General features: G+C 39.6%; 1 protein-coding gene and 1 long non-coding RNA gene across 3 annotated transcripts; both read left to right on the top strand.

Moving 5' to 3' along the window:
* Positions 1-367: 367 nt before the first annotated feature.
* On the top strand, positions 368-12,611 carry LOC137038475 (uncharacterized). Its single transcript, XM_067413052.1, has 13 exons — positions 368-973; positions 1,245-1,523; positions 1,609-1,764; positions 2,206-2,307; positions 2,400-2,669; positions 6,105-6,206; positions 6,298-6,567; positions 7,326-7,508; positions 7,651-7,745; positions 10,085-10,135; positions 10,389-10,770; positions 10,865-11,044; positions 12,180-12,611. Exons 1-13 carry the CDS (start codon positions 940-942, stop codon positions 12,227-12,229), a joined length of 2,154 nt encoding a protein of 717 aa, XP_067269153.1. The 5' UTR covers positions 368-939; the 3' UTR covers positions 12,230-12,611.
* A 1,240-nt stretch (positions 12,612-13,851) lies between these two features.
* Positions 13,852-24,783, top strand: LOC137038058 (uncharacterized). 2 transcript variants are annotated; one of them, XR_010897363.1, is made up of 4 exons: positions 13,852-14,112; positions 18,512-18,621; positions 18,960-19,117; positions 23,934-24,783. It is a non-coding gene; the product is annotated as an uncharacterized lncRNA (long non-coding RNA). The 2 variants fall into 2 exon arrangements; XR_010897364.1 differs by lacking the exon at positions 13,852-14,112 and adding an exon at positions 15,022-15,229.
* The last annotated feature ends 831 nt before the right edge of the window (positions 24,784-25,614 follow it).

Raw genomic sequence — 25,614 nt, forward strand, 5'->3', positions numbered from 1 at the left:
CCATAAAAATGCAATTACTATAGCGCTGGGAACAATTTAAGATAAACTGGCTTGCCAAAGTAAAGGGCGAATTAAATTAATAGACTCCATAATAAGATTATGTCCACATGTTTCCTCCCTTGTGCCGTTTTGCGCATTTTGGACAGAAGCAACGACTCAATCCAGACTGTAGGCCTAGTGGACGCGTTTGTGCAATTTCTCATTTTTGTATTATTTTCGGTGGAAAAATAATTCCACCGAAAATAATTGTCTAATAATAATAATAATAATAATGACTGTTCAGAAACCATAAATCTCATTTAAAAAACGTCAAAATTAAATCTGTAGCTATTTAATAAAGTATTCAGATTTGGTGTGATCACGTGCTCTACCCATGCACGTGCATTTTAGTTGCTATAACGACGCGTTATGAATTCTGAATGCATATGTACGATAGATGTGCTTGCGTGCATTTTAGTTACTATAGCGATGCGTGTTATGAATTCTGAATGAATATATACCATAGACATGCATGTGCATTTTAGTTGCTATAGCGACGCGTGTTATGAATTCTGAATGAATATATACACACGCGAACCGATCTCTATCTGTTGGTTTGATTCACCAATTCACAAACTTGCAGAATATTTTCTGTGCTGCTGATTTTGCGATCTTGAAGGAAATTTCTGAGAGAGACTTTTATTCTTGAAGAACATCGGAAGATAATATCCTTTATAAAGTTATATTTTTTGTTCATATTATCTTTGAGGATACTTTTAATTTATTGTTCTTTTCTTATTTTAGCAGGAGTTTGGAGTTTTATTTAATTTTTTTTGTTTAATTTTATTATTATTTTATTTTGGGAGGAGTATTTCTAAGGAGAGTTGTAGGTTATTGTATTGTATATTGTATTGTATTTTGTATTGCGTTGTGTTTTTTATTGCAGTTTGGACTCAAAGGATGTCGATGGCTCACATGATGGGTGAAAGAGGAGGTGAGTGTGCTTTTGGTTTTCACTTGTTTATGGTTTGAAGTTGTACAATGATTGACTACATTAATGTGAAGAAAATTGTGTAAGGTTAAAAATCCCCCAATGTTCTCAGCTTAGTGATCACATGTATTTGATTCCTTGCATATGAAATACAACTTTTCAATTTGAGTAACGTAACTATAGTAACAATATTTGTAATTGATCACTGACATTGTTTATTGATTATTATCAAAACATTACCAACTAATGTTATGTGATGTGTGAAATATTCCAGACTCAGGCCGCTCTAGATCCAGAAGAGCTGCCTTCTCTCAGACGGCTGGTCGGGAGATTTGGAGACTCTGTTCTGATGACCGCGATCTGCTGCCAGACCCGACCCAGATCCTGGCGCTTTCCAGATATTTAGCACCTCCGTCTCTGTCTGAATTTTCTGTTTCTGTGTCCACAGGTCAGGCGGACAGGAGGAAGATGGCGTGGCAGAGCGGAGGCCAGCAGAGCTCAGATGATGATGAACATCCCCTCAATTCAACTTCATCTAAATGCTCTTGCATGGGTCAGAATAGTATTTTAATAAATAAGTTATGGCTCCATTTCTATTTCTAATTTCAATGGCTGATTTGATGTCTAAAATTTTCCAGACTCAGGTCACTCCAGATCCAGGAGTGGATCGGACAGCTTTGATTGGTCGTGCCCTCCGCTGCCAGGTCAAGTTCCTGTCGAGCCAACGGGGACTTCTAATGCCCGAAATGTTCAGGGTGCCATGGAGGCTTCTCCCCTGAACAAGACCTCAACAGGTGAGACTGAAATAAGGCTGGCCAGTGTAAAGTGTACAGACAGAGATTTTGATAATTCATGCATAACTGCTTCAAGTTTTTATCATGGTAATGTCCGTTCACATTTACTGTTGCTCAGCACAATTTTGCTGATTTTCTTAGTTTTTTTTAGAAAAGATTTGAATTGGACATTTGTCTAACATTTTCAAAACATCTAGAGAACATTCAAAAGTAAAGTTCCCATAATGAAAAAGTATAAACTAGAATGTTCCTTTAACCAAGAAAAAAAATATTTTTGAAAATTGACGTTTTAAACATTCAGGGAACATTTAATTTTAATATTACCAATCTTAAATTGTTCCCAGTGTTACTAGTCATAATGGCCTTTTTACCAGTGAGAATTCAGTTGTAGACATTTAGCACCTCTGTCTCTGTCTGAGTTTTCTGTTTCTGTGTCCACAGGTCAGGCTGACAGGACGCTGCAGAGCGGCAGCACACAGAGCTCAGATGATGATGAACATCCATTCTCCTCATCTTCATCTTCATCTAAATGCTCTTGCATTGGTAAGAATAGGCTTTTAATAAAGAAGTTAAGGCTCCGTTTCTATTTTCTGCTTTCAATGGCTGATTTGATGTTTGAAATTTTCCCGACTCAGGCCATTTCGGATCCAGAAGAACTGCTTCCACAGATTCTTCGCTGGGCATCATGTCATCCTTGTCCCTGAGCAGCAGAGGCTCATTCAACGTCATTTGGAGGTGGAGTGGCGATGGATTGGACAGCCGAAGCGAACAGGGCAGGTCTGACAGCTTTGATTGGTCGTGCCCTCCGCTGCCAGGTCAAGTTCCTGTCGAGCCAACGGGGACTTCTAATGGCCGAAATGTTCAGGGTGCCATGGAGGCTTCTCCCCTGAACAAGACCTCAACAGGTGAGACTGAAATAAGGCTGGCCAGTGTAAAGTGTACAGACAGAGATTTTGATAATTCATGCATAACTGCTTCAAGTTTTTATCATGGTAATAATGTCCGTTCATATTTACTGTTGCTCAGCACAATTTCGCTGAAATTTTCTTTTTTTTTTAGAAATATTTTTATTGGACATTCGTCAGAACATTCAGATAAAAAATTCAAAAGTAACGTTCCCATAATGCAAAAGTATAAAATAGAATGTTCCTTTAACCAAGAGAAAAGCATTTTTGAAACATTGAAAAAAACTGGACGTTTTGAACATTCAGGGAACATTTAGAAATAACGCTTTCCTAATTTAATGGTAATATTACCGTAGTCCGATTCACAGCGGTAAGCTTGTAATAATGTTTTATAATTTGAGTGGTACTGGTGGGTTTCCGCTGGAAATTCGAGCATGTCGTTGCGTCATTACGTCACATCTGTATAAAGAAGGAGTCCGGCTAGTAGTAGTATCGCGTGTGAGGATGCTGCAGGTGACGGATCATTTATAGCCTTTACTCACAGCGGCTGGAATAATTAAACTTGTCATTTTGATGGCGGATTGTAATCCAGAAAGGTTTAATTCAGATGTATTTCTTTGATTTGATTTTAAAGAATCCATCGGAAAAGTGAAGGCAAAGTTTTGAAGTTTTATTTTATTCATATAGCCTAAAGATAATTTTATTTGGATAATTTTGTTTTATTACCATACAATATTCCTAACACTTCTACCTCCGTAATATTTCAGTCCGGATCGGCACATGACAGATTAGTTAAACTGTTAACTTAAATAATCTGTGTAATACAGTTCGTAGATGGGAAGGAAGGAGGCGGGAACCGGCGAACGTTTAACAACATTTATTAACTCAAAATAAATAAACAAAACGAAAGTAAAACCGCCGACAGCCCCTCACGGACGACTGCCCGCGAACACACAAAATAAAGCGTGGGCAGCCCCTCACGGACGACTGCCCACAAACACATAAACAAAACATAACATAAAATTCCAGGCCTGGTCCTCTCTCGTCTTCCGCTGCCATGTTCCTCCTTTTATGCTCCCGTCACATGGCCGCGAGACGAGACCGGTGTGCCACGCAGCTGGCACTCGTTAACATTAATCACCGGCCCGCTCTCGCGGTCCCTCGCCCCGCTGCTTGCCACACCACATACCCCCATCGCCCCTCGCAGGCCGGGGGGCACTCCCGAGACTGCGCTCTACTGCGCTCTACTGCGCCCGGGGGGGGAGATCACGGCGGCCGCGGCACCTGGGGGTAAGGACAGAGAGGCGAGAGAAATGTAGACGGGAGCACGAGGAGCCCGCGGAGCCCGCGGACGAGAGAGGGGAGAGAGGGAAAAAAAAGAAAGAAAGAGAAAAAAAAAAAATTCTGGTCCGGTTCCCAGACACACTGCCGTTCGGCCCTCCGCCCGCCGAGAGGCTCTTCCTCGCGGTGCTGTGCGATGGCACTGGACGCCTGGTGGGCAGCTCGGTCCACCTCCGCCCCCTTGCGGCCGGCGGTGACTCCTCCTTCTGAGGGACCCGGCAGCGAGCCCCGCGCTCCCTGCTCCTCCCCTCTCAGGCGGATGGCAGCAGGCTCCGGCTCACGGCAAGCGCGGCGACTCCTCCGCTCCCTCTCGGACGGCAGCCACCCCACCTCGACCCAGAGGCACGGCAGCGAGGTCTCTGTCCCACCTTCCTCGCTCCAGCACCATCGCCTCGGGCAGCCCTCGCGGTCTTTCATCATCCGCGCTGCCCGAACTCCTCAGCACCGCGATCCCCCTCAGCAGCGAGGGCTCTCCGACAGCGCGTCCCTCCTTCCTTCCGGGCTTCGGCACCAATGTAATACCGTTTGTAGATGGGAAGGAAGGAGGCGGGAACCGGCGAACGTTTCAAACATTTATTAACTCAAAATAAATAAACAAAACGAAAGTAAAACCGCGGACAGCCCCTCACGGACGACTGCCCGCAAACACACACAAAATAAAACGTGGGCAGCCCCTCACGGACGACTGCCCACAAACACATAAACAAAACTAAACTTAAAATCCAGGCCTGGTCCTCTCTCGTCTACCGCAGCTCCTGCTCCTCCTTATATGCTCCCGTCACATGGCCGCGAGACGAGACCGGTGTGCCACGCAGCTGGCACTCGTGAACGTTAATCACCGGCCCGCTCTCGCGGTCCCTCGCCCCGCTGCCTGTCACACCACATACCCCCATCGCCCCTCGCAGGCCGGGGGGCACTCCCGAGACTGCGCTCTACTCCCCCCCCCCCCTCTCCCGGGGGGGGCGATCACGGCGGCCGCGGCACCTGGGGGTAAGGACAGAGAGGCGAGAGAAATGTAGACGGGAGCACGAGGAGCCCGCGGACGAGAGAGGGGAGAGAGGGAAAAAAGAAAGAAAGAGGAAAAAAAAAAAATTCTGGTCCGGTTCCCAGACACACTGCCGTTCGGCCCTCCGCCCGCCGAGAGGCTCTTCCTCGCGATGCTGTGCGATGGCACTGGACGCCTGGTGGGCCGCTCGATCCTCCTCCGCCCCCTGGCGGCCGGCGGTGACTCCTCCTTTCGAGGGACCCGGCAGCGAGCCCCGCGCTCCCTGCTCCTCCCCTGTCAGGCGGATGGCAGCAGGCTCCGGCCCCCGGCAAGCGCGGCGACTCCTCCGCTCCCTCTCGGACGGCCGCCACCCCACCTCGACCCAGGGGCACGGCAGCGAGGTCTCTGTCCCACCTTTACCGCTCCAGCACCATCGCCTCGGGCAGCCCTCGCGGTCTTTCCTCATCCGCGCTGCCCGAACTCCTCAGCACCGCGATCCCCCTCAGCAGCGAGGGCTCTCCGACAGCGCGTCCCTCCTTCCTCCCGGGTTTTGGCACCAATGTAATACAGTTCGTAGATGGGAAGGAAGGAGGCGGGAACCGGCGAACGTTTAACAACATTTATTAACTCAAAATAAATAAACAAAACGAAAGTAAAACCGCGGACAGCCCCTCACGGACGACTGCCCGCGAACACACAAAATAAAGCGTGGGCAGCCCCTCACGGACGACTGCCCACAAACACATAAACAAAACATAACATAAAATTCCAGGCCTGGTCCTCTCTCGTCTTCCGCTGCCATGTTCCTCCTTTTATGCTCCCGTCACATGGCCGCGAGACGAGACCGGTGTGCCACGCAGCTGGCACTCGTTAACATTAATCACCGGCCCGCTCTCGCGGTCCCTCGCCCCGCTGCTTGCCACACCACAATCTGTTAAACGTTTTTTTAAGAAAGATAGTATTTAAGATTAAATTAGCAATTTTAATATTAGCGATCTTAAATTGTTCCCAGTGTTACTAGTCATAATGGCCTTTTTACCAGTGAGAATTCAGTTGTAGACATTTAGCACCTCTGTCTCTGTCTGAGTTTTCTGTTTCTGTGTCCACAGGTCAGGCTGACAGGACGCTGCAGAGCGGCAGCACACAGAGCTCAGATGATGATGAACATCCATTCTCCTCATCTTCATCTTCATCTAAATGCTCCTGCATTGGTAAGAATAGGCTTTTAATAAAGACGTTATGGCTCAGTTTCTATTTCTGTTTCCGATGGCTGATTTGATATCTGAAATTTTCCCGACTCAGGCCATTTCGGATCCAGAAGAACTGCTTCCACAGATTCTTCGCTGGGCATCATGTCATCCTTGTCCCTGAGCAGCAGAGGCTCATTCAACGTCATTTGGAGGTGGAGTGGCGATGGATTGGACAGCCGAAGCGAACAGGGCAGGTCTGACAGCTTTGATTGGTCGTGCCCTCCGCTGCCAGGTCAAGTTCCTGTCGAGCCAACGGGGACTTCTAATGCCCGAAATGTTCAGGGTGCCATGGAGGCTTCTCCCCTGAACAAGACCTCAACAGGTGAGACTGAAATAAGGCTGGCCAGTGTAAAGTGTACAGACAGAGATTTTGATAGTTCATGCATAACTGCTTCAAGTTTTTATCATGGTAATGTCCGTTCACATTTACTGTTGCTCAGCACAACTTCGCTGAAATTAAAAAAAAATTTTTTTTAGAAATATTTTAATTGGACATTCGTCTAACATTTTCAGAAAATTCAGAGAACATTCAAAATCTAATTCTCAATAAGCCATGAACTCAGTGGTACTTGTGCTGTCTGACACACACCCGAAACATGCGCACAGAAAGCCGCTTCTCAGACGGCAAACAATCCAGAGTAGAATTCTATTTCAAGACTTTTTGCTTTTGAATTGTCAAATACACAGAACATTGTCAAACTGGCTGTCATATTACAGAGTCGGTTATGGCATAAATAACACACAGCTATGCATTTAAAAATTAACGTTTATTTAAATATATTGTATTTAATATAACATAAATATATTATATTTGCCATTACCAGAACTGATTTGGTCAAATGAATCCAAAAAGATGAGATAAAGCAAGAAAAATAACTATATTGTGACCACTAATATTTGTAAAATAAGATTTTGGGACATTTATGCAGGCATTATCTAGAAGTCAGGAGGATAGCTTGGAAGTATTTCCATTACTTTGGATTTATAACATTACAGATGAGAATTTAAAAGTAAAATGTAAGTCATGTCATTATATCGTTGCTTAATTTGACGTCATTCAAATGAAAATCTTAATTTCAGAAAATCCTCCAGGATGTGGGAAATGGAAAAGAATTCGTTCTTTCTTCACGAGGGTTTGGAAGGCTATGAAGAGTCCTGTCTGCTGCTGTCTCAGTAGTGCTGTGGATGTTGTGGAGCCTTTTTCCCCTGATCCTGAGCCATCATCATCTGCGTCAGATCACTCCGCCGTCAAGCCAAATGATGGTAAATCGCTGATCATTATTTCTCCAACATCATTTTAAACAGTATTGTCATCTTGTTTTTCACTGAAAATAATGCTCATGGCTTTTGAGGAAATATTAAAATTTTAGGTCATAAATTTCATATTTTTCTGTTTGTTTTTCAGAGTCTTTTGAGTCTCTCTATAATGTGGGAGAGATGCTTGGATCCGGAGGATTTGGCAGCGTGTACAAGGGAACACGCAAATCTGATGGCAAAAAGGTAAATCTGACTGAATTGTTCAAACATTTTGTATGGAAGTAAAACTGTGCCACTGGATTTTGAATTCTAATTTTTAGCACTGAATTTTTTTACATCGAATTTTTAACACTGAATTTTATTTTGCATCTAAATCAGACTTTGAATTTTAAAAGCCATCGAATTTCTAGCTCTGTTTTTTTTTGACTATGACATTTTTTCAATGTTTTAAAAAAATTCAGTGTAAAAAGAAATTCAACGTCTCAAAAGATTCAGTGTAAAATAATTCAACGTCTCAAAAAATTCAGTGTAAAATAATTCAATGTCTCAAAAAATTCAGTGTAAAAATATTCAGAGTCAACATCCGGGTAACCAAGGAGAAGCAATCGATCCCTGTATCAAATCATCCAACATCCAGCCAATCATTTACGCTCCATTGGTCATGAGTAAACTCACTGAAGCGCCATCGTGTGTGTTCTGAGCCATGCTGCTGAGCTCTGGAGCTCACCTGAAGTGAACTTCCCCGCCAGTGCCGTTTCTGGTCATAGGCAAACTAGGCGGTCGCCTAGGGCGCCAACAGCTGGGGGGCGTCAATGAGCCCCCGCCCCAACAAGATTTTTTAGTTATTTCATATATATTTTATTATTAATATTTCGTACTTTTTCTATTTCAAGGCATTATGATTAGTTGCGATTATTGGAGTGAAGTCGCCATGGTGATAGTGGAGCTGCTGTAATGAAATGAGATCATGTAGAGGGCGGCAGGGAACGTCGTCATCCGTGGCATTGTAACGCTTGTGTCCGAGTGAAAAATGCGGATAGCTCACTTAATGTAACTGTAGTGGATGCAAACACGGAGGCGATTAACATCAAACAGATCGCACTTTATTCCCCGCTGAACTCTCATCACAAACTCCCTTTCCATCCACAGCATTACTTAATAAAACAAAATAACTGTTAGCAACAGAAAACAGAAAATAATCCCCACACATGGGAGCTCAAGACTCAGTGCGCACATTCACAAAATGCAGACTTCGTTGCAGGGAGCGCGCGCAACTCTTAAAGGGGCCACACTATATTTCTACTCGTTACAGCGTGCTTTAGTTTCATCATCATGAAAAGGTCAAAGCCATCAGGGGCTCAGTATCGTAAAAAGAAAGCGAAATATACAGGTATAGCCTACTTATTGGTTACTTGTTCTCTACTAAGCTGGTCCCTCTATCATAATGTTGAGCAAAACATTACACTGAATATTAGTACTGGACGGACCACACGCCATGCTCATTTCAGGTGCAGAACATTATAGCAGTTAATTTGAATAATTTTTTTTTTACATCAGAGATAGCTGTTTAGTGTAAATTGATCAAGTAGGCTAATACTGTCATAACCATGGGCGTCACTAGGCCCTTTTTTATGAACTTATGCATCAGCCCCCCCTAAAAAAATATGTGATTAACCTTTAAAACATGAAACTGGCGCAAGGCTTCGGCTACTGCTTCGTCCCGTCTTTTAGTCTTTGTGTCACTGTGTTCTTCAATCCGCAGCGGTGCCGAGTGACATGGTTTTCAAGCTATTGTTATCTAATTTTTTGGCCTTCAGAACATCTTAAAATACACATATGTAGATCATAGAAATCAATTTTTTCTCGGGGGAGCATGCCCCCGAACCCCCCAACATCTGTGATCTCAGAGATAATAAACCTAGCTACATTATTCGATTAATGCATGTACAATATGCCCATGAAATAAGGAAGTCATATTTACTTAATAAGTTGAAGTAAAAAAAAAAAAAAAAAGGGGGGGGGGGGGGGGGGTGCAACATATGAATCTCGCCTAGGGTGCCAGAAAGGCTAGAAACGGCCCTGTTCCCCGCCTTCCTGTTTCAGCATCACATGACCAATGGAGCGTAAATGATTGGCTGGATGTTGGATGATTTGATACAGGGATCGATTGCTTCTCCTTGGTTACCCGGATGTTGACTCTGAATATTTTTACACTGAATTTTTTGAGACGTTGAATTATTTTACACTCAATTTGAGACGTTGAATTATTTTACACTGAATCTTTTGAGACGTTGAATTTTTTTACACTGAATTTTTTGAGACGTTGAATTTCTTTTTACACTGAATTTTTTTAAAACATTGAAAAAATGTCATAGTCAAAAAAAAACAGAGCTAGAAATTCGATGGCTTTTAAAATTCAAAGTCTGATTTAGATGCAAAATAAAATTCAGTGTTAAAAATTCGATGTAAAAAAATTCAGTGCTAAAAATTAGAATTCAAAATCCAGTGGCACAGTTTTACTTCCATAATTTTGCTCTTGAATGCATCAATACATTTAAAACTAACTTTCTTTTTTGTTGCAGGTTGCCATCAAGCAGTTAAGCAAGATTGAAAACAATCGTTATCTTTATATTGTAAGTTGGCCAAAACCTGAATATGTATTTAGTCGTTTCAGTGCAGATTACTGTAGTTAATACACCCGTAGAAAGCATTAAGTGTAAATGTGATTGACAAATAAGCCTAGAGGCACCAAATAACTTTGAGCTGAAAAGGCTCTTTTGAACGGATCTTAAAATATACTTTTAAAAAAAGGACTTTCAAAGATACTTTGATATGTTTTCTTCAGATTTTTACTCAGCTAACCTTCTGATTACTATTTTTCTCTAGCCTGGGCATCCCAAACCTCTGGTTACAGAAGTGGCGCTGCTGCTGATGATGAGGCGAAAACCCATAAGCCCGCTCATCATACAGCTATACGAGTGGTTTGAACATCCTGGAAAATTCACTCTTGTTATGGAGTTCCCCGAGCCTTGCATGAGCTTGCGGGACTACATCGTTCGTAAACCCGTCCTGTATGAACCCACAGCACGGTTCATCATGCGACAGGCTCTGCTGGCAGTACAGGTCTGCATCGAGCATGGTGTTTTTCATAATGACATTCATGCGCAGAATTTCCTCGTAAATGAAAGGACATTGGAGCTCAAGCTGATCGACTTTGGCTGCGGTCAGCTATTTAGTAATGATGGCTACGAGAGCAAAACATACATTGGTGAGCATTTTGAGAGTGTGAAAACCTGAATGTAGTGACTTATTATTTAATACTTAAAAAAAAGCTCATCAATGTGCAAATTTCTTCTTTACAGGACTGCCGTATTACTATCCACCTGAAGTCTTAACAGAACCTCGTTTCCACGCCATACCAGCAAATGTCTGGGCTCTAGGAGTGCTGTTGTACACTATGGTGCACGTATCTCATCCTTTTGCCAATTCGAAAGATATCAGACGAGCCAAAATTCCATTTATGTACTACAACTTATCCAAAAGTGAGTGAATCATATTGACAACATTGATAACACACACACACACACACACACACACACACACACACACACACACACACACACACAAGCAAAGGCTCTGAACAGAAACAGTTAAAGATGAAGTATGTAAGATTTTTTATATATAGCTCAACGTATAGCGAGAGTTTGGGGCGTGGCTAATGTAGCAGGCGGAGCCATGGGAAAAGAAATTTAGCTAAAGAAGTGAAAGCCAAAATTCGCTGCATTTATACCTTAAACAGGTCATGAACATGTCAAAGTGAACAAAGCATTGTGATACAAAGCACGCTTCAATAATAATAAAAATAATAGATTTTATTTATAATGCACTTTTCATTCCGAAGAATCTCAAAGTGCAACAAAGGGAAAAAATAACAAAAAAACGAATAACAAGTAAAAATATAAAATAATACAAACAATCAACCAACACAGAAAACTGAACAGAAAACAGAGCTGATGATATATCATAGTCATGCTCCCGTTCAGAAAGATACATTTTAATAAAGACAAATGCAACACAGCTAAAAGTATTCCTAATATGTTGAACCTTAAACAAGAGCTGTGTTTGTGATGTTGGGGAAGACGTAATGATTTGACGAAAATATGATTTATTTTGTAATTTATTTTGTAGTGTCACAGAAACTACATACTTCACTTTTAAAGTAAAGCTAAAGAACATTTTACAGTATAATAATCATGTTTTAGATGCTGTTTTCAGAGATGCATGACTAACTCCTTATTAAAATGTGTACAGAATACAGGGATCTGATTAGCCAGTGCCTAGCCCGGGATCCAACTAAACGGCCGACGTTAGAGCAGATGTCACAACATAAATGGATGAGATGACCTACTGTAGATTGGAGAAGTTCAGGAGATTCACTCGATCAGTGATTTCAGCAGGTGTGAGGAAGTGTAACAGACAGAGTAGGATTATTATAAGTTGTCTTATTTCACAGTTGCGTTCTTGTTATAGTCAAGTCACCTTCATTTATAAAGTGCTTTATACAATACAGATCATTTCAAAGCGGCTTTACTGTAATAAACAGGAAAATATACAGTGTAATAAACTCTAAAAATCATTCATGAGTTGATTTGTTCATATAATCTTTGTATTGAATAGGAAACAACATACTTGCTGTCCTTGGTGGAGGGCTTGAGCTCGAGACTTGAGCCGAAGCCTGATGTCCAACCCCAACCTGACTGGGAACTCAGAGCCTGTCCACGTCTGAGCAAGAACACGAGAGACTGCAAGACTGGGAAGAAGTCATCCGTCATCACAGCCACATTTGCTTTGATTTTAAACGTCAAGACAAGTCATCTTTATTTATATAGCGCCTTATATACGACCGATCTTTACTCACAGCAGCTGGAATATTTAAACTTGTCATTTTACCTTGTCGTTTGACTGGATTGTTTGCTTTATTTCTTGTATAGCTCCATATACCTTTATAATGGCTATTTGATCTTACATAAACTGACATTTAAGACTCAGTTGTTGCTTTTTTATGTCATATTTAATTTATTGCATTGATATATGCACACTTATTGTCTGAACCACATATTAATATTTCAAATATTTTTTAATAAAAAAAAGTAAACAAAAAGCGGCAGCGTTGTTTTTTATATTTTGTTTTGTTATAAATATACATGCAGTGAAGATAATAAAGGTACACTTTACCTGAACCACATTTGTGTGGCTATTAATATGTTTAAGATTGTTTTAAATGAAAATGAAATGAAAATTAAAAGAGGCAGAGTGGTGTTTTATCACTGTAGTTTAAATTACACCCAGGGACATCTTTTGGGATTTCCGGCTGGATTTGCCCTACCCAAATTGAAAAGCTTCCCATACACACATACAGTGGTCTAGGTTCAAAATGTTGGTGTTATTTTACAGGAAACCCTTTAAAGTTACATAAAACACTGCTAAAAGTCATAAACATGGAAGTATATGTTGTCTAAGCCCCCCCCCCCAAAAGTAGGCGCTTTTTGATTTTTTCCCCCATAAATTCATTTTTGAAAGTGTGTAACTCAGGCCCTGTGTGCTCTAGGAACCTGCAGACAGTTTGGGCAATTTCCACTAAATTCCAGAAAATAGAGGAAAAAAGAAGTTTGTCTGTGTCATGTTGTATGCAAGATTTATTCAAATAGATCTGAAGGGATGACCCCCCTTTTCCGCCCTCCCCCGACCCTATAGTTATATAAATGCAATATCCCAGTGCCATTAAATTAATTATATATGCTGGAAGCAGCCCAAACTGTCTGCAGGGTCCTAGAGCACACAGGGCTTGAGTTACACACTTTCAAAAATGTATTTATATAAAAAATTCTAAAAGCACATAATTTGGGGGGGGGGGGGGGGGGGGGGTTATAACAGCTTTCAACATATACTTACATGTTTATGACTTTTAGCAGTGTTTTATGTAACTTTAAAGGGTTTCCTGTAAAATGACACCAACATTTTGAACCTTGACCACTGTATGTGTGTATGGGAGGCTTTTCAATTTGGGTAGGGCAAATCCAGCCGGAAATGGTACCAGAGTAATTTAGTGTACATTACTTTGTGTAAAACAAATGTCAAAGTGATGCATATCTCCAGAAAGTAGAGACTCTAAGCTTTCAAATCATCTTGACATCATAGCTCTTCCACAGACATTTAAAATGGAAAGCATATATGTCATTCCCGTCCCTGTACATAGTCCACGGAGTTTAAAGGTGCACTATGCAGCTTTTGTCCACTAGAGGGAGCCTATGCAAAACAAATGCGTAGTTTGATCACGCAAAGTGTGAGCGTAGCATCTTGGGAGATGTGGTCTTCTCATCACAGCCGGTGAAAAATAGGACTCGGGCAGAAATCACGTTCATGCATGCGGTTATTAACGTTACTGTAGTCTAAAGCAGAGCAGGACCGAGTGTTATGGACCTGAGCAAAGCTGCTGGAGCGATTGTTAAACAAATACCCGCCTTGCGAATACCGGGACTTTTATTATGACGGGACGGGACTCATTTGCCGGGCGCCTGCACTGATCCGCTCTTCCGGTTATGATTTTGAGGTAATGGAGCTCTGTTTATCATATTAGATACATTTAAGTGTGTTTAAAACGATGTTATGACGTTACTCCGTGCGTTCACTTGTTCACACTGCTAAGAATAAAGCGCTCCTGCCAAATAAAAGCCGAAACCGAGGGTAACGCAGATATGACGCAATTGACAGGCGACTCTCTCAAATGCAATGCTGCAACGTCCCTGTCCTTAGTTAAAATAGCAATTTTCTCACAATTTACAAATAGTTGGAAACATCTGGGATATTGTAGGTACTCAACTGAACAAAATATATAACACCGGCCTAGTGGTTTTTGGATATTTTACTGCAAAAATACTACATAGTTCACCTTTAAGAGGTTAAATTACACATACGGGACCCGCAGAGCGATTCTATTGGCTGAAAGAAATTTTAATAGGTAATCTGTTCAGAGCCTGATTACAATTCTTAAAAAAAATCGCGTTTTGATTTTTGCTGTTTAAATTGAGTTAAAATAGTCTTTAATGATAAGATATATAAGCATATCTCGTATATAATCTATTTACTTTGTGCACCTGTTCTGTTGCTGGGTTTTTTTTTTTTTTATTCTTTATTATTTACATTATAGGTACATTACTATGTCATGATTTTGTACTGCTAACGTAGTTTATCAGTCAAAATAATTAGCAATCAATTACATATTTCAAATAAATGTTTTGCGTGTGTATGTGTGTAGAATGGCAATGAATTCATAGTTTATTTTTAAACAATCGCTTGTCCAGAACCATGTATAACAACTTTTGATCAGCGATTTAAAACCTCTACCAGCGGACACAATTTCATAGGCAGACAGGATTAGTCATGACACCGGATTAGAGCGAGCTGAGTGACGCGATGAAGAACGCGCTCCAGCACGCAACAGTTTCAGAACCACGTCGTCCACATAACCGGAAGTGAGCAGCGCTACCCATACACGTGATTTTCTTTCGTTAAATATAAGCTTTTTACGGCAGTTTTCACATGGATATTAATCGGAACGATGTCTACAATATTTAACAACAATACTTTTTAATAAAGTCCCCATACTTTTCTTTTCATATCCTTGAAACATGCATTTAAGCCAATAAGACAATTTCTGTCCTAATGTGGTGAGTGAATTCACGTTTTATCATGAAAGCTAAACATACCTTTTTTGCATTTGTCAAAATATATTATTTGTCGTAATATTAAACAATTATTAATTAATAAAACGTATTAATTTCGTTTTCATGGATGACAAGACTAATCCTATCAAGTCTTTCTGCAGAAATGCCATGATATGGGCATAAGAGTCACAAGTTCAGCCATCATTTAAATATGTTTTAAACCTATTATTTTCCCTATATGTTTTCGTGCAGAAAAACATGTTTCACTTGTTCAAGACCTTATAATAAATGAACATTTTAAATGTCACATTCTTTGTGTCTAAGTATTATGTGTAACAACATGAACGTGAAAGAAATAATATGACTGAATATACAGTCAAATGGGAAACACTTAACAACATGTTACACATTCATTAATATATTTTTTAAATAATAAAACGTTTTATAGTTGAAGTAATAGTAAACTACAGTTTTTGTGTCCATTAACATTAAATCTCCTCATACTATGTCTCGTCATACTATGTCCTAGTATTATTTTTAACATGAATGTGAAGGAAATACATACATAGGCTACACTACCGGTCAAAAGTTTCAGACCAGTAGCATTTTTAAATGTTTTTAAAGAAGGCTCTTCTGCTCACCTAGGCTGCATTTATTTGATCCAAACAACTTGTTTTTCAAACTCCCTCTGCACGCGATAGGATAGCGTTAAAACCAACCAGAGCAACGAAGGTGAAACAGAGCTTGTTGATAGATTAAACATTCACCATATCCAGTCGGCCAAACTCCGAACACATCTTCCCTTTTTAAGAATGACTTCAGTGCTGTTCTTTATTCTTTTCTCAGAGAAAAGTTTAAATCCAAGTCTTCCAGAGTCGCGGTCAAAGATGATTCGAAAGACCGCCGTTCGGCAGTTTCTGTGTTTACTAGAAGCACGCAAGCACAACTCGGCCGTCGTCACTATGTTAAGCCCCGCCCACCGACTCTATACACAATGTGATTGGCCCGACCAGAGTTTGGCGTTTACAGCTCAGAAGTGTATTGAGAGTTGCTAGACGACACTCGCGGGCAGATTAGATTTGCTGCCACTAGCTAGGGTGCGTCTAGATTTCTTGGCTAGCCAAAATTGGTACTGTAATGACTTTCAATGGACTGTAGAGCGGTGTATCCCCTCTCCCCCTCCCCCTGACTCGAGGTTGTCAGATAAGCTGCAGGATCCAGCAGGAACGTTTGTAGCTGCAGATGTGGAAACTAGAGCAGATCTGGCAACCCAGATGCCGAAACACCACTGACTTCGTGATTGGTAGATAGGTGGAGGGCGGAGCTTCAGGCCAAAACACAACATGTCGACATCAACATCAGTTGAGGGCTGCAACAACAACTTTTAAATGACAATATCCTGGCCGGACTACTGTTGTCAGTGATATAAGTATTTGAATTTAATGTCTAGTGACATATCAGAGCCATTTTATGATTAATTGAAATACATTTATTACATACAGTTCCTTTAAAATTTTGACAGCTCCAGGGCTTTTGTGAAACCCTTAATTTGTAGGGTTTTTTATCCCCGCCCACGGACCGACGAATTGACAGAGGTTTTTTAAGAAAATTATTGTAAGAATAGAGTGATGCAGGTATGACGTCACTTTGCAGGGAACTAGCATTACACTTGTAAAACTCTATACAATCCAAATAGGATTATCCTATAGGCTTTTGGTCTGATACTTACAGGTTTTTTTTCCATCAAGCTAATTATTACAGATCAACACAATTTTTATAAATTTTGAAGCCTAAATACAGTTTAAAAAAGAAGAAGTAAAAAGCTAAAAGTAGGCTATAAACGGACTACACCACGGTCGCTCAACTTCATCATCACTAAGCTTCTGACATCTCTTTCAGGTTTTATTCAAAAACATTTTCCCAGAATGTTTGAGTTAGAATAGTTTATTAGAGCACAATTATGAGCATAATGAGGCTGTAAACTGATTTTACCTTTTGGGCGTGATGACGTTTAATCTCCTCGACAGCCTCTGTAGTCCCATTTAGCCACCTGTTAGCAGCCGCCAGACACGGAACAGCTTAAAAAAATCACGAGCGGGGTAATACTGATGTGTTTTATGTTGTAGAGTAAAAATTGAAAGTGTCTTTCACAGCTTGTTCACCACAGACCTTATTTCAGCCATTTAAACACAATCCCGTTCAAAAAACCTATTGAATTTGGGACGAGGGGACCAGAAGTGCTAAAATGCTAACTCGCTTCTATTTTGGCCTACGAGGTGATGTCATACCTGCAGCACTCTATAGGTTTATCCCTGAAAAATGTTATCATACTTTTCATATATGTGCACTTTTCAAATACTTTTCATACAGCATTATGATCAAATGGAATACTATGGCAACAGCTTTCTTGCCTGTAAGTAGGGATGCGTATCGTTAAGGTTTTAACAGTATTACTACCCTTACCAATACTGCTCATCGATCCGGTACTTTAGCGGTATTCTTATCGGTTATATTTGTTATACTTTTTTATAATAAACAGAAAAATTAAGAACATAGTTAACCATTAAGAACAGTTAATCTGAAAATGTAAACTATCTAGGCTATAGCAAAATAAACAACAATGTTTGAACTATACTAATATAAAACATCAATTTTTTTGTGTTTCATATGTATACAATAAGAAGAAGAACAAAGTACAAACAAATGGTAAAATACATACAATAAATAGACAATAAAACAAACAAATGAAATACAGTGCTTAAATCTCAGGAAGGTCTAACATTACTGTTCAGGTAATGGCCTACAAAATACATCTAATAAAGTTATCAAATATAAAATACACTGTACAGATTAATAGATTCATAAATATATATATTATAAATATAAAAACTCTTCAATTTGTAACAAATTTTAACCGTGTATGTCACTGAGTTTCTTTGTATGAGCTGTGTTCATGTGTTGTGATTTCTCCTCGAGAGGCTACTAAAAGTTTGCTCAAAAGTATTTCCTTCTCAAGCAAGGCAGAATTTGACTTAGTAGGAGCAGATCGGGAGTGGCTTTGGACGGCAACATGCCCAGTGCATTATGGGTGTTGAAGTTTTCTGACTTGTTTGCCTAAAAGCCTTTCTACTGCATATGTAGCCAACTTTTATTTAAATCCCATTTTGCCAGCAGTGAATTACCCCTTTGAATACGCTTCACTTGGTTTGATCAAATGGGTTGTGGATGTCATTTCATGTTGAGCTTGATTTAATTGGGCCTTTTTTATCGTTTTTTTTTTTTCAGGGAAAGGTGGAGCTGACTTTGGAAATTGTGAATGAGAAGGAAGCGGATGAGAGACCTGCTGGAAAAGGCAGAGATGAGCCCAATATGAATCCAAAACTCCATCCTCCCAAGTAATCGAACTCTCACTTAAATAAGTTTATTGTTCTGTGTGTTAACAGAAGATGATTACAAGATTTGTTTCTCTTTTAAACCTCTCAGGCGACCTGAAACCTCGTTCTTTTGGTTCACAAGTCCATGCAAGACGTGCAAATTCATAGTGTGGCGCAAATTTAAGTGGCTGTTCATCGGCCTGGTTGTGCTAGTCTTAAGGCATCTTTACACAGAAACCGATTCTGCAGGAGCATAAAATCACAACAATTTGCATTTACACAGACCGTTTAATCCTTCTCTGAAGCGGCATAAATGCATTTACGGCATTGAAGGAATTTTCCGTATTTGTGTTTTACAGGTCTTTTTCCATATTTTTAGTTGCGTTGCATTGTGGGAGCAAGAACCTCAGTCAGCGGGGCAAACAAATTTCTTTACACACACTAATCGCCATTACATGCATGGATCATCATCACTTTCAGTCAGATTTCGGAGTAGGATAAACCTCCCGCTTCTGAGGTAAACATTAAGAATTGTATTTTGTTTCTTTTGTCACATAACCTGTTTTAGAGCGTTAATTTGGTATTGTATTTTAGGTGCTATCTGACTCGTCTGTCAGACCCGTCGCGTTAACCGTCTTGTATGTTCTCAAATTTAGCTGATATTTGTGAAGATGCTCTATGTATTTGTTACTGTCCCTTTTTTATTTATTGAATTATCAACTTATATTTGTTGTTGGTGTCGTTTAAACTTTATGTAGTATTGTTCCAAGCTAGGCATAACATTAACTTTTGTAACAACGTTAAGCAGCTGTGGAAAATGAACTAACGTTAACGTTACAATACGTTGTGGGTATTGGACAGTTAAGGCATCTTTACACAGCAAACGCGGCACAGAAACCGATTCTGCACCGGCATAAAATCACAAAAATTTGCATTTACACAGACCGTTTAATCCTTCTCTGAAGCGGCATAAATGCATTTACACAGGAATTAAAATCGCGGGTAACAATGCATTGAACATTATTTAAAACTACAGTTTTAACAAAGTTTTAGAAATTAATTTAAAACAAATAATGAAATAATGTCTAAAAATAGGCCTAAAATAAAAATACAGAGTTTTAAATTATTTTGTTCTGCTTGCTATATAGCGCTTTTGATGTTTGTCATAATTCTGTAGGCCTAGCCTACTGTAATTCTGCAATTCTTCTATTGTAGGCTACGGTATTCTATAGTTATTTTATATTTCTTAATAAAATTGTGCTTGATTGACAATGCTATAAATAAAGTATTTTTAACATTATTACGGGTAGATTACCGCAGGATTAAAAGTGGACTTTTAAAGAAAGTCACTTTAGAGCAGTCACAACAAACGTTCAGGGGTGTCGCATTCCGTGGGGGATACACCCACACACTTTCCGGTGACAGGTTTCAACACCTGCTCTTTTTCTGCAGTTTTTCCGCAGTTTTCCACAAACGCCATACTGCAGTCGCTCCTCCGTTTCTCTGGCCGCTCTGTGTCTGCGCTCGCTGCGGCTGCTTCCCCTCCCTTTACATAATAGATATATAGATTATAGCTTAATGCTCTTTAAATATGTTGTTGCATTGTGAAAAGTCTCGGTGCATAGGACGGACCTGTCCGTGGTCGTTCTCCGTGGTTCTGACCAAAGAAGAGCGCGGACTCTCCATTATAGCATCAGGCTGCACAGCCTATCTCTCTGAGCCCATAGACTGTAAAAGTGGTCAGGAATGTAATATTTCCCCAAAACAAAGTTTAGTTCTCAGCTCCTATAACATGAGCCCGAATATTGGACAATTCTGTTTAATTGTGAACAGAAAAACGTTACACACGTCAATCCATACCGACGATTTTGGTTCGCTTCTTATTTATTAAATAGGCCTATATAGCCTACAGACAGTTAGGCTATTTAATTAAAAAATAATGTTATAGGCTAATATTTAAACATAGCCTAACTATGACATTGTTGGCTACGTTTTCTTTAAGCCTTTGTCCAACGAAATTAAGCGCCGGCGCATTTTGTTCCTTTAGGACAGTGGGAACAACTCGCTCTGTAATTTTCTGCCATAGGCTACAGATAGCCTAGGTGCAATACATAACCTAATTATAGACTATAAACTTTCTACTTTTATGTCACAATAACAACAAAGGCCGTGGATTCTGGGAACATATTGTTTATGCACTTCAAAAGTTACAAACGCTGTCTTAATTCATTTTTTTATTTTTTTTATTAAACTTTTATTAAAATTGTTATTAAAAACGATAAACTGCAAAAAGTTTGCTTCAAATTTTATGTGCGCTGATTTGTGGAGAAAAAGAAAAAAGATTATGACGGAAGAAATTGTTGAAGAGACAGAGGGAGCCAGGATTGTGTTCTGCACACTGACTACGTTTACATGGACAACAATACTCCGATATTAATCTGATTAAGACAATACTCTGATTAAGAGGCTACCATGTAGACAGCGATTTCTAATTACCTTAATCTGATTAAAGTCATAATCTAACTACACATAAATCGGATTAAGACATGTGGAGTATGCCTATTTTAGTCGCATTATCGGAGACATGTACACACCTTAATCTAACTATTAATGTCATGTCGGAGATTTCACCGCATTTTGTGACAGGGCACATAACGTTACGCACAATGGGGGAGTGTAGAGGGGAGGCTTTGGGGGTTGGAGCCTCTGCCCTTTTTGAAAATTAATCAAAAGTGCCCCTTTCAACAATCATCGATAATATTGTGGGCAATAAAACAGAATTGGAATTATAATTAATATAACAACGTGTGCAAAACAGTAACAAATGGCGGAAAAGTCGCGTTTATCTTTTATGTATCTGTCTGAAATGTCGTTGCCATAACGCGTTGCTATGGGCGGTGTGTGTTTTACTTGACTGTTCATTGTGAACACTGCGTCCTCTCTCTCTATTTTTATTTTTGTTGTAATTATTATGCTCATTGTAAAAGTAAAATACAATAAGTTTGTGTCTGTAATCGCAAACCAGATGGGTCATTCAATGAACGCCTGTGGCTCGACGGCAGGAAAAACAATCCAAAGAGTCATGATTTTTAAACCTTTTTCATCATTAATCAAAGCTATTATTATAAATGTTGGCTGTCAATAAGGAGGAAAGAGGGGCAGTGTCTCTTCAAAAAAAACCAGAAAGAGGCAATACATAATATTACAAAAATAAATAAACGTAAATGTAGATATAAAACATTATAAAAACGCATGTTTTGTTATACTTCTTAATGTAAAGTAACACTGTCCAACAGCGACACCCGCAGGTGAACTTACAGCGGGTTTCCTGAGTCCATAAAATTAACACACCTGCCAAAGTCACGCTATGATTGGATGTTGGAGAACATAGCGTGGCATTGGGGACGTAATGACGTGCCATAATCGATCTATGTTCTATCACATGTAAAACGGGAACATGAACGGAGTACTCTAAAAGCAACTCATGTAAACACCTTAATCAGAATATTGTCTTATTTAGAATAAGGTCAATAATTAGATTACTGCTGTCCATGTAAACGTTGTCACTGTGTGATTGTCACTCGCGTGCTAGAGCACCGATTTGCCTGTGATCTCGGGCATTTGTCGGCGATTTCGCAAAACCTGTCGGCGACTCAAAATCGGGGCAAAAATCGGGCAGTGTGAACTAGGCGTAAGTGCTACTCAAGAGTCGCTGTCCATTTGCGAAGTGCTGTAATGTAACCTTATGGAATCGTTTCCTCTGAACGGTTCACCTAATAATTGTCATCTGATGTGGATTAGCAATCAAAACACGTCTATAAAGCAACTACCTACAGGCTGAGGCGCTGACAAAATGGCTGAAACAAAAATGATACCTTTCAAAAAGACGAAATCAATATCCTACTAGAGGAGGTGGAGCGGGAAAAGATATTATTTTCAACAGATTTAAAGGGCATCGTACAAACAAAGAGAAACAAAACATCTGGGAGGACATTGCTACCAAATTAAAAGTTAAAAGTTAAATTATTAGTTCAAAGATCGGGTAAAGAGGTCTGCAAGAAATGGCAGGAGTTTGCAAGCCTGACAAAAAGGAAAAGGGCACTGCAGCATTATCACAATGCACTTGAGTAAAGTTAAAGGTGTAATCTGCCGGTTGTGCTGTAGGTGACCTCATAACTCTCTCTTCTTAGAGCTTTACAATTACTCCAGAGCACTCGTAGATCTACGATCATTTTCAAGCAGTGTTGCCAACTTGGCGACTTTGTCGCTATATTTAGCGGCTTTTCAGACCCCTCTAGCGACTTATTTTCAAAAAAGCGACTAGCGACAAATCTAGCGTTTTTTTTGGACAAACTTCAGCTACTTTAGTTTACAAATGTCGCCAGTACTGTCCTGCGAGCGCGAGGTCTTTTTTCCCCTCTGCCGTCCTATGCTGCCGTCACACACACCTCTCTCTGCGTCTGCCCTTCAGTGAATGGCTGAGGGGAGCTGCACGCGCACACAGACACAGTACACATGAGCACACAAGGTTGCCATCGATTTCTCACTTAATGTTATCTGCTTCTTTTGTTTTATATTTAAATAAATTAGTTATGATGAGTTCCATCTCTTGTGCTTATCACTTATATTACTCTCTCACAGAGCTTTAGTTCATCCAGTTTCTCAATTCAGATTTTACACATCTTTTTTTTTGTAATTCACGATATCATATATTGTATGACAAAAAGGTATAGGAAATGAAAACATTTATTGGACAGTCGGCTGTATTATATTATTGTAAAATATAGTAGGCTAAATGAAAAAACGTTAGGCAGGCTGAACGCAAGGACGGCGTGATGACGTCACTAATGTGCTAATTAACGCATGACGTCATCTAGCGACATTTAGCGATTTTTTTGGGCAGGCTTTAGCTACTTTCCTTGGAAAATAGTTGGCAACACTGTTTTCAAGTGCTACTTAAGTTACGATGCTTTTGGGAAACGCAGCCCTGGCTGACTGGCGGTTGTCACGACAATGATGTAGTTTAAGGCGGCACAAGTTCGCGTTCATTTACTCTGAATCAAAACCGTTTCTACATCGCCTTTGGACCGAGGTGGGTCAGACCCGGCATATTTTAAGTCTGCTTTGCGTCTTTACACAGAATTTTGAGCAGACACAGACCCGCTTTAGAGCCGCCTTAACTCGGCTGTGTAAAGGCACCTTTAGTGCTATTATTCATTGGGATCTTGTTGTATTCATTACCAGTAAAGACACACTTCATCAATCCTTTCACAAAGGTGATGTTTAGACTTAAGATGTACAATGCTAATTATTTTGTATTTATTTATTTTCAGAACTTCATCTCCATGAAAATCGTCAAACCCTTCAATTAGAGTGCAGGAGGAGTTCAGCTTTTTGTCATTTTATTCATGTAATGTATTTGGCATTTCACACAGTGAACAGAAATGGTTCATTTTCTTTATGACAATCAGACCATTAATACAGTGTTGGTTTTGTCGTGGTTGTTTAGGTTTTTACCATTAATCACTCTTTGCACCATTATTAAATTCCATCATGAATTTTCAGTTTTTGGTTCAGGTTTCACTGATGTTTGGAAACATTTGTACACAAACCATGAAGTGTTTTCTATTGTGAAAGTCTTTTATTGTATTATATTCTCAGATCATTTTAAAGTTTATTGGTTAAATGTTTAAAATTGTTAAATAAAGACATGGTAATATGTGTTTTAAGTGTGTCAATTTGTCTTAAATTAGATTTCATTATTTTGTCATTTTATCAATAAAAACAATAAAAATGTTCCATTTACATTATCTAAGGGCGCACAAATGCAAGTATTCTGGGATTGTGATATGATCAGAGTTTACTGGATGGAGATTCAGAAGATTATTGGTAAATCTTTTGCCCTTTCTCTGAGTATCTTTTGAACTGTAAAGCTGCGTTTTCTCTGCGTTATGATTTTCACCTAAAGTCTAATGCTTTCTTGCATAAATGTTCTCCTAGAACTTAGGAATGTATGTTGAATGCCTTTAATCTCTTGATTTCTGTTCATTCTGGTCCTGTCACTCATTATACCTTCAGATTGTTCACCATTGTATGAGTTACAGTGAGATACCTGTCCCACTGTCGTGTTATTGTAAAAATATTGCAAAACAGAAACAAAAAATGGCACTTAAACATGGTATATTTTAGCAGTGAAAAAAAAATTCAAATACATTTTATATTATTTATGTCCTTGTTCAAACTCTTTTTCTGAACATCTGCATGATTGAAAATGTAATGTTGAGTTTCAGTTCAATAAAAAAGTGAATACCGGTAGTAAGTGACTTATATTTTAGATAGATATTAGGCATTATATTTTACCTCATGTACTGCACATGATGATTTTACATGTTTAAAGTATAAAGTATACTTTAAAAAGTATAAAACTTGCATTTCAATGAGGAAAAATGAACTGAATGCACCAAGAAAAGCTTTTGACAGAGCACAGTACCCGAGAACAATCCTTCTCAAGCCGGTCCAGGACCCAGTTGTTCAAAAGTTTGGTCTAGATTTGGAAAACCCGTGTTTTGCTATCCAGAATCAGGTAATCTTTCTTATTTTTGTGCTGGAGCACTGCTAATCCGGATTTGCAGTGCTCCAAATGGGGTTACTTTCATAATGTAGGATGCTAGCTATAAAGAACCACAGGTATAGAAGAGTCTAAATCTATTGACTCTCTTCATTTTAAATTTATATGGAAAAAAGAATTGGAACACATCAGCAGGAAATCTGCAATACAGTCATAGTCTTCTCTACTGGAGGTTTAAATGTTTAATGTTTGTTTTTTTAAATAAATTGGTTGAAAAAGTTTAATGGGGAATTCCGTTTGTTTCTGGATTATTAGTTTGATTTTTAAGAACCTTTTATTTTTTGCTTTGATGTGATTTTTAAAATTTCAAACTTTAAAGCTATGAGTCATGGAAGCTGGTGTATTAAACAACTTTTTTGTCATATCAAATTAGCAATCTTAAATTG

This window comes from Pseudorasbora parva, chromosome 13 (assembly GCF_024679245.1).
Source record: "Pseudorasbora parva isolate DD20220531a chromosome 13, ASM2467924v1, whole genome shotgun sequence".
Taxonomy (NCBI): domain Eukaryota; kingdom Metazoa; phylum Chordata; class Actinopteri; order Cypriniformes; family Gobionidae; genus Pseudorasbora; species Pseudorasbora parva.